The following is a 12,807-nucleotide window of genomic DNA, read 5'->3' as shown; positions in this document are numbered from 1 at the left end:
GCTGTGTGAATGTGGATCAGTACCTCAACAAAATACCCTTGGGGTTTCACGGTACGTTGGGCAGAAGGATGTGTCCTATGGGTGCCTCTCGGCTGCAGCCGGGTGGCTGTGCCACCCCACGCCGACCGAGGAGACCCCCTGTGCTCACCCCATCAGGGCGGGCACCGTCCACCCCTGCTGTGCTACCCCGGCCACCTTCTCCGCCTTCCGAGAGACGCCGGGGTGGCTGTGCCACTGGTGAGCTGGGAACTGGTGAAGGATGTTGGTAAGAGCTGCTGGGGGCTCTGCCGGCCCCTACCCGTGCGGTTACCAGCACGGCTTCAGTAAATCTAGCTGAATTCCTGGGCTTTACTCGGTACATCTCCTCTGACAGCACGCCGTACAACCATGCACTTTCTGCGCGCTCCCCTGCATCCGCACGAGCTGTGGCTTAGCCCGCGATGAGCAGGGTTTCATCTCTGGATCCCAGAGCGTGGGGGAGGGTGAGAACAGGCTTCTGAGCACCCATCTCTCCCGCCTGAGCTCAAAGGCTCTGCTCTGTTTCCTCGGTGCCGGTTTGTGACCTCTCTTTTGCAGGCTGTGGAGCCCTGGGTCGCCAGGATTGCCCGGCACTGTGTGAGGAGGTGGGGGCGTGCGCTGCCTGGCCGCGGCGCTCAGCATCTCTGCCTGCCTGCATCCCGGCTGCTAGCATCCTCGGGAGCGGGTGCGGGGTGCAGGCGGGAACCCCTTGCCAGTGCCGCAGACTGACTGCTCTCCCTAAACCGCCTGGCGAGAACGGCGAGGCACGTGCGTTATCCCGAATTGCTGCGGGCAGGTCGTCCCTTGATTCCTAGGGGGAAGGCGGTTGTAGGTGAGACACTGGCAGACTTGACTTTCACCCCCACGCAATCCATGCTTCTTTTAACTGCAACGTGCTTTTTTGTCCACCCTTTTCAAACAAAGCAATGCCATTTTGGTTAACCCAAGGAGCGTGCGGATTCCTTGTAACCACATGATTTTTCCAGGATACCGATTTCTGTATTTTAGGTCTACCACTATAGTGCAGGAGATCGCCAATGCTGGGTGTCCTACAAACCCCGAACGTGAGGTGGCCCCTGTGCTGAAGACCCTTCCCCCTGACCAGCTCAGCTGAGCAAGGGAGGAGGAGATGATTTACGAGCAGCATCAACAATGTCATAAAGTGCAAGTGGCAAGTTAATGCTGCTTTTTTATTCCAGCCCTTTTGACGGGGCCCTGTTAATAGCGGGTCGGGGAGTGGAAACAAAGGAAAGAGCACAGCAGCTAAAAGCCAGTTGTCACAGCACTGCTGCATTAGTGTGAAAGTGCTGTGTTTTATCAGAAAAGAAGCGCCCTCACCGTAACAAATGGCATCGCACAGCCAGTAGCAGCTCCAGCCTGTAGATTCCTGTGGGCTGTGGACAATGTCGACGTCCTCTCTGGAATTGGGCAGAGACGCCGAGCTGTTCAGTAGGATTCAGCGCTCGATCTTCCCTGGGGAGATCAGGCTGAGAAAGGTGGAAAACCGTATGGGTGACAGCCTGGCAGGCTGCGGGGGGTGAGAGAAGGCAGTGCGAAGGGGTGCACCTCACGGAGGGGGTAGTGGTGGATGTGGAGGGACTACAAGTGGGGGACCACAGAGTGCACCAGGGTGGGTGTTTGGAGGCTGTTGCAGGAGCTGTGTTGAATTTTGGGGTGGGAGCAGTGTGAGGGCGGGTGGGCTGTGCGGAGGGCTCCGGTGCTCGAAGCAGGACAGGCACTCTCTGGGGACAGCAGTGCTGGAGACTTCTGCACTGCTCCCCTTTCCCAGAGAAAGCATGCAGCTTGCTGTAATTTTCTCTTTATCTTCTCAGAAAACGAGATGTGTTCTCCAAAATAACTTGCCTTTCCTTCCAATGCTCCTTTAAATGTGTTCAAATGAGCTTTGCTCCGGTTCCTTAGATCTGTAGGTAAAGGTGGTGAAATGCTCCCTGGGCCATATGGGGCTACTTGGAGGCTTCATCCCAAAGTTGGGTTCTGAGTGTTGGTTTTGTCTTTGATCTGGTACTTTAACAAATTTGGTAGATGTATTTTAACATACCTGGTTTTATTTTTAAAGTTGTCCCCAGCTGCTTTCTTCCATATTTCTCTTTCCTGGGAAAACAAACCAACAAAAAACCTCCTAAATTTTTCTTTTTCAAAGCTGAGTATTGCAGAGGAGGCTTCTCATCCCCACCTTGTGTGCGTGGGGGGGTGGTGGTGGTGGGGGGACGATGGTTTCTTTTCCCCACAGTCTGCAGTTGCTGTTAATTCACATTTGGTTTAGTAATTAATCAGGATATAAATAATACATAGCATGTTATCAGAAAACTGCATGCCAGTGCTATGGAGGCAGGTACTTTTGGCCCCGGCGGGGAGGGCTTGCCTTCTGCCGCTCTGCAGCCCCCGAAGGCCAATTAAGGTGCATTCTTGATGAGATTCCATCCGCTCCTTGGCTGGATAAATGGTTGCTCTGATGCAGGGAGGGGGCAAAGCAAGCGAAGATGAAAGGGGTGTTTTAGTGTTCAAACAGCTGCAGTCAGCGCTGGAGTCCAAGCACAAGCACTCCCCTCCTCTCCCACTCCTCCTCTCTGCCCGCTGGGGCTGGGGCTGCCGGCGGTGGTACCGAACGGATGGTGCGGGCACCAGCGGCAGCTTACGGGAGACCTGCGGGTCTGCTGGATCCAGGGCAAAGACTCGGTAGCGTGGCCCTTGCCTTCAGCCTTAGTCCTGTAAAGGTCTTTTCTTCTGAAGGTATGTCAACTGTTGATAAACAAAGCCTTGAAGAATGTCCCCAGTGTGGAAACCTGCTTTACCTTCCTGTGGGCACAGCTCTCCCAGCCTCCTGCGGAAGCCCGGGGAATGATGTCTTGGGTATTTCTTGCTCCGAGGCTGGTGTTTATTTCAGCTGCAGTAACGAGTGCTAAACTGGCTGGCAGGAGGAATAAATGTTGCTATGACAGTTTGGGTGGAGATTTGGAAAAGGCACTTCAAGTTGCAAAACAAGTATAAAAACCATGAAGAAAAAAGCGAGCAAAAATGCAAACCCAGGGCAAACGGCCTCTGAAGGCCACTGGATTTTGACTCGGTCTATAACGTTCACAGCTGTGTATTTGCTTCGAAGCAGGACAGTGAGAGCAGAAATAACTGAGCTTGGGATAAGCTGGGTTTTGCAGGGGGATCTTGAAAGCTCCTGCAGCCGGCTGAATATTCAGCTCTGCCCCGGCTGTTCCTGCCATGATCGCTGGGCTTCGGTGCTTGTAACTGTGACTTTGTTCTCCAACCCTAAACCTTGAAAGGGCACACTCAGTTTGAAGCGTGGCTTCAAATATGTTTCCTTCAGAGGCAGGAGGGAAAAGTGAGATGGTGCTGAGATGGCGTTCTGGCTCTGGGAGCTGTTTGTTGGCCATTTGGCTTGTGCGGTGCCTGCTCAGTGGGTTTGCCGTACTGCCGTCTGTCCTGCCCTAAGCTCTGGTGCAGAAGAACCGCAGCTGAAGCAGCAGAGTAACGTGTGGAATGTTGTGTTTCTCAGGTACTGGAGCAAGATGTGGTTCTCCAGTCTATTGACCGTGCCATTGAGGCTGTGCACAACGCGGCCATGAAGAATGGGGGAAAGTACAACCTGGAGCAGAGAGATGTCCTCCAGTAAGTACGACGGGTGTCTGGGAGAGCTGGCAGATGGATGGTGGTCAGCATGTGATGCTTGTGTCTTTTCTGTTCTTGGGGATGAAGTTGGACATGGTTGGTTTGAGTCCCTGTGCTGCAAAGTACTGGTGCGCTCAGAGAGCTTCCCAGTGTTTGAGCTGGTAGCCGATGCTGCTGCTCCTGTCAACCGTGTCCAGTAAAGGGGTGCTTAGGTCTCCCCCCTCTGTCCCTGTGCATGTCAAGAAGAGAAAACTCTCAGCTGCACTGTAGGCTTGGAGGAGAAATCCAAAACCTTTCTGGTTGCATTTTCCTCCTCTCTGCCAGCCGGGAATTGTAGAGGTTGTTGGCATGTGGCACAAGATCCTTAATATGTTCTCAAATAATTGCTTGTGAGGAGAATTTTTGTTTTTCTCTGACACCTCACATTCTGTGCTGAGGCACGCTGGTTTAATCTCAGTTGAACAGTGATTCTAAAGTGCAGGCAATTTCTGAAGCTTGCAATGCAATATGTGATTCTCCCTCGAGGAAGAGGCATTTTTCTCCAGCGAACTGATGAATAAATCATGGATTCTTGCAAAGCCTCTTCCTTCCTCCCCCAGAAGTGCTTCCTTAGTTGTTAATGAAACTGGAGTTGGGGAGTTGGTATTGAGAGTAATGTAACCCATTTTGGTATATATAGCCCAAATGCAATAAATCATTTAAATACATCATGTAAATGTATCACAGTCACTCCCTTCCTTTAGCTTTGGTGTTCCTGACATTGTCGTTCCGTTTCAGAAAACTGATCCATCACCGGAAGGAGACAGTGTCCCGCAAAGGTCACTCTCCCACCCCACAGGGGATGGTTATGACGCAGTCCTCCAGCGATCACCATCTGGATGTGGCACGGCAGCCCAACGGGGTGTGCCGAACGGGGTACGAGCGACATCACAGTCTTCCAAACACCGAGTTTGAGGAGGAGGATGAAGGTCTCTATCAGGTAACAGCGGCCAGACGCTTTCTAGGTTCCTCCGTTGATGGTATGACATTGCTGTCCTGTTTAATAAAATGCCTTCACAGCTGAAGTTACAAATCAAGTGTTTGTGCTGATTACCTGGGATTACTGCAATGTAAATTGATGCTGTCTCTATCTAAGAAGTCTGGAACGGTCCTTCTGCCATTTACGCTTGTGATGCTTTTTTGGATCCTTGAGGGTCCATGGTTTCATGGAGACATGCGAGGTCTGCTCTAGGTTTTGTGACTGTCTCTTGACAACTTTCTAAGAGAGTTACAAGCTCCCCAGACAATACTTTGAAAACCAGTTTTGACGTGAGCAGCAGAACTCCCTCTGAGTACTCAGCACTGCTTTATGTTTTCCCCTTGTTAAATCTGCACAAGATCTTTGGTCCTTAAGCATTTTTCTGCTGTAGCTGCCTATTTTTACTACTCAGAACACACAAAAAAAACAAAGATCCCGCTTTGTCTAAATATTCCTTGTCATGATGAATTAAAGGTAAATTGCAGGAAATACGATTTAAAGCAGATTTTTTTTTATCTCAGCGGCACACAGTTTCAAGGTTATTGTGTGGCGCCAGCGAGGCTTCAAAGAAGTAGCCGAGGACGGATGCAGCAGTTGTTGGGAATGAATGATGTGACTGATTACACCATGTCGGTGTAGCTGGGTGTTAGGGCTAAAGGCGCCAAGCAAGGATGAGCATGGAGGTGTTTTTTTTTCTCCTACAGATGAACATGTGCACTGTAGTTTTTCTTCATCTGTCTGGGATAAGTGTTTGGAGGCAGTGTTTATAAGGTACTGATACACTGTCACTCCTAGCAGATGAGGCTTGTTTTATGTTTGAAGAATTGCAAGTCTGCAGAGATGAAAGGTAGATCTGGCTCATGCAGAACACGGCAATCCCTACAAACCCCATTTTTCTCCTTGGTATTCCTTTTTTTTTTTTTTTCTGGGCAGCCAAACCAGCTGCAGTCTCAAGCCCAAGCATTATGGGCTAAGCGAATGGAGCACCTTACGGCCCGTTCTCCATGCCGAGTCTTTGTCTTTATCTGGTCTGTGGTTTGGTCACTTGCCAGATTCCTTGGCTTGAGAAAGAACCGCTTCTGTCTGGGTGGCACTGGGGATGCAGTTGAAGGGCTTCCAGCTTTGCCCTGTGCTGAAAAGGCTTCTTGAGATTTTAACAGCTCAGTCGAGGGATTTCCTGTGGGCTTTGAAAATATGAAATGGGAGGAAGCAGCATTGCTTTCTTCCACTGGTTATGCAGCTGCCTAAGAGGAGACCTACTGAAATCTAAACTTCCTCACTAACTCCGGAGAAGCAGAGGTTTTGGGATGTGCTTTTCACTCCTTTGGATTTTTCGAGTGTGTTCAGTGTTTGCATCTGAAAACTTAAGCAAAATTTGAAGTGTAAATTTCCTGTCGGTGGCTTTGCTTCCCGAGGGCTGAACTGACTGAAGTACTTGCTGGTGGCACCCATTCTGAGCCTCTCTTCAGCTCCTCCGTAGTTAGCATGAGGTGGGAAGCTGGGGCAGTTACACACCAGCTGCCAAGGGAGGAGGTTGGGCTCTCAGAGTGTTTTAGTCAGCCTGCTGCATCTGTGAATGCTCAGTGGGCTTGTGATGCTCATCTCCAGCAGCCTTTGCTGTAGATCCGTGTGTCTGGCTTGTTTGTTTGTTTGTTGTTTTTCTGTTTGTTTGTTTAAAGGCTCCTACTATACTAGCATAATTCCCAGGAGTTAGAGGTTAGAGTTGAAAGAGTGGTGGTGGTCTCTGCTGGGAAGAGGATGGAAGTGTTGTGGTTGAGTCAGCTCTTGTCTCGAACAGAGCCTCTGCTAGCAGTCCCAGCAAAATGGAGGAGGAGAGGAAGCATGTGTAAAATCTATGGATTTGGGGAAGTTCACAGCCCCCTTGTAGAGGCCTGGAGAAGGAAGGCTTTTAACATGTGTAGGCTTTTGTGTCTGGACCCTTGACAAGGTCCCTGCTCTTCCCCGCTCTGGACAGGAGGAGCATGAGCTGCAAGGACTCCTGCATGGTCACCTTCCCCACGGCAGCCTGGAGAGAGGGTGTTTTCTCCCCTTCCCTTGGGGGGTTTTGGTGTTGTAAATCCTCCTCTTGGCCCCACACAGCGGCTGGGACATGGGGTGGAGGGGAGGGGACAGCCATCGGTTACCCCTTGCCACTCCCGACTGTGCTGCAGCTCACTGCTGAGGCAGGCACCAGCACCGGGAAATTCGTGTGATGCTTTGTGTTCTCATCGCAGCCGCTTGGACTTGCAGCGTGTGGCCATCTAAATGAGGCTGGCAGGGCTCTGAGCTAACATTAGGTGTACATCTATTAATTTAAACACTAGTCTGTAATAGCTGTGTTAAACTTGCGTGGTAAATTTGGAAGGGCTAATGAAGCCATGGAAATACTCCAGAATGACCCAGCCCTAGCTGCTTCCAAATAATGTCATGCTGCTGCTCTAAGCTCCGAGCCTGCCTGTCTGCTAAATCCCACTGCTTCTGTAGACGTGGCTGTGCCGTGCCAAGCAGCTCCGACTCGTGCCGTTAGCTCCATCACTCTGCAGAGAGGGCTCTGCTTTTAGCACAGCTGAGCTTGCTGGATTTGGGACCAGCCTTCCAACCATGCGATGCAGAGACCCCTCCTGATCTGTTTGGCCTCTCTCAGCTGTGCAGTCTCTTTTTGGACCGACACGGATCATTTTTGAAGCTGTATGCAAGTATCATATAGCGTTTTACCCAGGGAACAATGTGGGATGGATTGACAAGAGCAGAAGAGCTCAGGCTGGGAGCCTGCAGCAATATCTCGTGCTAATCCACCAGCTAAAGGCACTTGTAAAGAAGGGACTTGTTGTGTGACATAGTAAAAGGTTGGATATATTAGGTCTTGGGTGGGAGAAAGGGACCAAGAGATCCCTTTCTAAAATTCTTCGTAAGCTGTGCAAACTGCTGTGTCTTCGTTTTTCTGGTGGGGTCCAAACATGGGCTGTGAGCACCATATTGTCAGCTTTTGGCATCCACTCTTGAAAATTTAAGGTGGCTCCTGAAGTTGTCTTATTTCCAGGAATATCTTTGCTCCCATTTCAGAGGAGGTTTCTTCCCTTCCTGGATCCAGAGGTTTTTGTTTTTCATTCTCCTTGTTCTGAGCTCTTTTAAATAGAGACCTTTCAGGGGCCTTTCTCAGGTTTTCGCTGCGGCGCCTGGCATTGCTCTGGGCCCTGTGTGGCGTTATAAGACTGTTCAGCACTGACAGGTCACAAAGAAACTTCTCTTCCGGGGCTAAACAAACCACCATAGTGTGGTGGCCTGAGTGTCACTATAGATTCCAACTGGCTTCAACCTGGGCCACCTGAAACATTTAGGCCGTCACCTCCTTTTCCTTCCCGTGCTGCCCCGGGCGGTTTTGCTGCAGGCAGGGATTGCAATATCCCATAAAACCAGAGGCACATTGCAGGCAGCAGGCTCTGAATCGCCTAAAAGACCCTGAACTGAGTGTCCTGGCCCCAAGCTGCTGGGATGTGAGGATTAGAGTATTGACGCAATGTGCTCCCACCTAGTTTGGCCGCTGCGTTCAGCAGCGTCCTACTGATCAGAGATTAACCCTGAGGTTACGCCTCACCGGAGTAATTCTGGGTGAAAGTGATGTCGGTGACCATGGTATTTGGATCCAACAGGAAAAGACGAGTGTAGGAATCTGGGTCTGGGGCTCGGACACTGCTGGTTCGGCATTCCTAGCAGAGGAGACTTACAGGAGAAACCCCAGGTGCGGAGAGTTAATGCAGCTCCCTGGCAAAAGCATTTCCCAGCGGGTCTTGCTATAGGTAGCGTAGCATTGCACAAAAGGTCTAGCCCTATTTTCTCCCTGCATGAGCAGAAATAGCTCTGAAAGCATGGAAAAGGCATTTACATGTCTCCAGCCCTTGGCTTTGTCTTTCTGCAAGGGTATTTGTAGCTGATGTAATGGATCTCTCCAGAAGAGTGTCTAAATACGCGCTCTGTTTGCAGCCTCTGTGGAGCTATTGAGAGTAATGTGGAGTCACGGCGAGTGTGTGGGATTGCATTTGGAATAAAGGAGGAGTAAATGCTTGACAGGTCTACACGATGTGTGTTCTGTGTGCTGCTGAATACAGCAATTAAACAAGGGCTGCTTTGCCTGTCACAGGGAGGGGATGAAGCAGGCTTGAGTCCTGCTTTGTTCTTCTAGGAAGCTGCCTATTAATATCTGTCCTCCTGAGGAAACTTACCTGAATGATGAGAGATGTAAGGACAAATCTACACGCGCACGCGAGAAAGAAGGTTTCGTAACAGAGAATGTCTTTATTGTCAACCTCCTTTGACTGCTCTGAAATCTTTCCTTATAGATCCCACCACAGCCCCGGCGTGCTGCTCCTATCACCCCCCCACCTCCAGAGAAACGCAAGAACGCGCAGATTGCCGCTCCCATTAAAAGTAAGGACAAAACACTTTCCAGATCTTGGGCACAAAACAGACACTGGGCAATATAAGTCGTGGTGCCCGGGCACTTTTGCTTTGTCCTTAGAAGGGCGTCCTTATATATATCTCCTAAATTCATATAGGTTTTATATTTTTATATATATGTGTGTGTATATATCTCTCTCCTAAATTTCTGGAGGTTTTAATGCTAACGATCATGAGCTGGTGGCCAGTGCTCCTTTGTGTCCTCTTTGATCCAGAAGGGCCTGGGCAGCCTGGCACCTGCAGATGGATGCCAGGTACAGCATCTTCCTCGTCCGCTGGTGGTGGTAGCCCTGGAAAATGTGGTGCTCTCCGAGGAGCAAACTCTCTGCCTGCTCACGTGGCTAATCTGGCGAGCACACAACCTTGGTGATTTAAGATCCTCGTGGGTGTTTTTCTCCCACAGACACCACGGCCATCTCCCGGCAAGGCAGAGGGAGCTTTCCCTGGCAGTGCAGAGTGCGGTAGTTCACCAGGGGGAGCTCACTGGTAGCGCTTTTAGGACAAGGCCAAGTCTGCTTTTGGCTCCCAGTCTGTCAGGTGCTTTTTTTTGTGCAGTGCTTGGATGAGATTTCCATAAAATTGGTGGCTGGTACCTGTAAGGAGTGGAAATATCAGGGGTACGACTGTATATCTGCTGCCTGCAGACAGGGGAGCTGCTGGTTGTGAGCACTTCAGGGCAGAGCAGGACCATGGGGCCAAGGCAGGAGCTTCTCCATCTTCAGTACGGTTGGGCTGGTGGAGGCAGTGGTCATTCTGCTGAGATGCTGTCAGCTTGCCCAAGTGCTCTCTCCGTGCTGTGACCGTCACATTGTTAGTGACACAGCCCATTTCAAGACTACTCACATCCTCTTGTGAGGAGCAGGGCAGAGCTGTTGACTTGCAGGTAGTTAATTGAAAGTTGAGGCTGGCACCAGCTTATTTTAATGGTATGAGCCATTTTTCACTGAGGTAGTGGGAATTTACGAAGGTCAGTTTCCTTCAATTGCTTATCTTGATTTAGTGAAGCGTGGTGGGAGGAGCTATGCTTTGTGAATGCTGCTTTGTGAGGAGGAGGAGTGAAAGAGAGGGATGCTGAACACCCGTGGGAATGAAGGGCCCTGTTTTTCTGCCCAGTTTGTGCTTGCCTTGGGGTGGAGTGGTGGATGGAGTAGTGGAGGGCTTCCAAGACTGATGGGGCAGGAGGGGTTGGAGTTGCCTGTTGAGGTGCAGCAAAGGCTTTTCACACGTCTGTCCCAGCGGCCCTTTCGTTGGTGGGGGGAAACCGCCTTCCCCGAGAGCTGGACTCCCCGTGAGGTGCACTCCTCCTCTTCCAGCACTAACATCAGCTGCTCTCATGAAGCTCCAGATGAAGGTAGCCTGGTGTTTACACAAGTAGCTGTTTTCATAGACAGGGAAGGATTTGGATGCATTCCTGCCCCCTAGAAATGAATAGATAAGGTTGACCAAAAATATATATTAGAACAGGTTAAAGGAAAGAAACAATTTAACATCTCTTTGCTTGTAGTGGATTCTTTCTTTGGAAGGTGGAACAGCTACCACTGCTCGAGCTAGTCAAAACTAGAGGTGGTGAGAGAAATACAGTAGAGCAGACAACGTGGAGACTTGTGAAAGTGGTATATGCTAGCAGGGCTCCGGATCAGACGTTGGAGTGTGCTGAAAGGGAGAGACTAGAGGTGTTGTCAGCCAAATGTTTCCTTCACCGTCAGTGCTAACGGTGGTGTGCAGTCAGTGAGGTTTGTGCAAGAGGGAGGCACGGGCTGGCGTGTGAAGCCTTCCGTGTCTTGCAGTTCTCAGGTACCATCTTGCAAAAGTGAGAGCTTACATCCTGAACACATCCTGAACGCAGAAAAAGGCCCTCGCTAAGCCCCCGGGGAAAGACTTTTCTGTCCCCTAGTCCTGCCCCTCCCTCCCTCTCTTCCCCTGCATAAAACACTAAGCCCTTTGAAGGGTATTCATCTCAATAGAGTAGTTTTCCCCTTTCTAAAGAGGTGATTGTGTGAGTATGCTCCAGAGAGAACTGGTACAATTTTGCTTTGAGATAAGTGAGTCAGGAAGAGGAGTTAAACTGCTCTGGTCGCATGCACAATGAGCCTTTTAATGGACTGCGCTGTAGCAATTTGTTTCTTTTTTTTTTCTTTTTTTCTTTTTTCCTTTGATGCTGTTGCTAAGGCATTTTTAATTGTTCCCTTTCAGATGCTGTTGAAATTATCCCTGGGTCAGCTTCTAGTGCCTCCTCTATAAGCACAACATCCCTGGATACTTTGTACACCGCTTCTTCAGCGTCAGAGACCGCTCTCCCAACGGCCACCTCCAGTCCTGCCAACACCCCACCACCTGTCCCAAGCCGGAGTGTCCACACCACGATAACGCGCAATTTGGACACCGGCTCTGTGGCCCACTCCCGCTATGGGACTTCCCCAAAGGATGGGGCCAACAAATCTCCCCAGACCAAGAGGGCTGCCCCGGCACCACCGGCTGAAGGGGGGACCCAGAGGTCCCACACGGTGGATGGGGAGAAGACTTCTCAGGTGAAGAAAGCAGCTGCCCCAGCACCCCCTGCAAGCCTGGATGCCTTCAACTCCCTTTGCCTGGAGGATAAGAAGGCAGCTGTGGTGGAGCCAGTGCCAGCAGAACCCAGTGGTCTGGTGGCATCTGTGCCCAAGACGATAGGTGCCGAACTGATCGAGCTGGTGCGCAGGAACACCCACCTCAGCTACGAGCTGTCCCGTGTGGCCATCGGTGTGGTCATTGGCCATATCCAGACCTCCGTTCCAGCAACCAGCAGCATCATGGAGCAGATTCTCATCTCCGTGGTGGAGAGTAAGGTAACATGCTCAGGGCTGGGCCAGGGGCTGCTGCAGACCACCTCCTAGCATCGGGCAGAAGGTGTCATGAGCTTAATGAACTGTCCTAATGTTTGGGATGAGAAGTGCAGTGAGATCCCAAAGGAAAGGGGAGAGGTGCTAGATGGGGTAAATGTCTAGCCAAGGGAACCAGCAGTGTAAACCGGGTCTAAGTACTGGTAGCAAGGAAGTGGAAAACAAGTGATTTTATTCCCCAGGTGAGCTGCAGATGTACAACATGACCTTGAGTTTGGAGCTGGGGGTGAGAGGTGAAACCAGCTGAGAGGGTCCTTGGTGCTGGCAAGCACTGGGCACTGGTAGGCTGTGAAGGAGGGGTGGGTGTCTCAGACGAGACTGTGGTTTGGGGAGATGATGATGAGATGGATGGCAGTGAATTGAACCACAAGAGCACATCACATGGGAGATGACAGCCTTCCAGGTCCCAGGGACAGTGCTGGTGACAAAGCAGTGGTGGGAGTGGATGCAGCAGGACCTGAGGCATGCTTAGAAAGGTCTGACATCAGTTGTTGACCACTGATTGTGAAAGCTCACGGATAACCATTGTGGCAGCATAAAATCAGAGAAAGAAATGAATCGTGACTGCTTAAAGAGGTGTTTTCTGTTATAAACCTGACAAATACAAGCTGAGGAAAATGGAGCCTTTGCAATAAGTGCTTCTGTATAGAAACCTTTTATAAAATAATGCATTGTATAAAGTTGTTTTCTTCTCTGGTGCTGCACATCCTCTTTGTGGATTCAGCATGCCTATGTATGCTATAAATCTGCATGGATTCTTGTCTCCTTTGACAGTGGAGCACCTGAAACTTCTAT

At 50.5% G+C, this 12,807-nt stretch overlaps 1 protein-coding gene across 1 annotated transcript in view; it reads left to right on the top strand.

Annotated features, from left to right (window-relative positions):
• Window positions 1-12,807, top strand: part of NCKIPSD (NCK interacting protein with SH3 domain) — a gene marked incomplete at its 5' end in the record, with an annotated part of 54,366 nt that overhangs the window by 19,233 nt on the left and 22,326 nt on the right. The window contains 4 exons of the mRNA XM_082487850.1: window positions 3,548-3,660; window positions 4,438-4,639; window positions 9,016-9,103; window positions 11,327-11,958. Of these exons, the coding sequence (XP_082343976.1) occupies window positions 3,548-3,660; window positions 4,438-4,639; window positions 9,016-9,103; window positions 11,327-11,958 (1,035 nt within the window). The remainder of the gene's footprint in view (window positions 1-3,547; window positions 3,661-4,437; window positions 4,640-9,015; window positions 9,104-11,326; window positions 11,959-12,807) is intronic.

The sequence above is a fragment of the Vanellus vanellus genome, assembly GCF_965231255.1.
Source record: "Vanellus vanellus genome assembly, chromosome: 9".
In the NCBI taxonomy this organism is placed as follows: domain Eukaryota; kingdom Metazoa; phylum Chordata; class Aves; order Charadriiformes; family Charadriidae; genus Vanellus; species Vanellus vanellus.
Note: the sequence above shows the minus strand (reverse complement) of the source record. Positions and strands in the feature narration are given on the sequence as shown.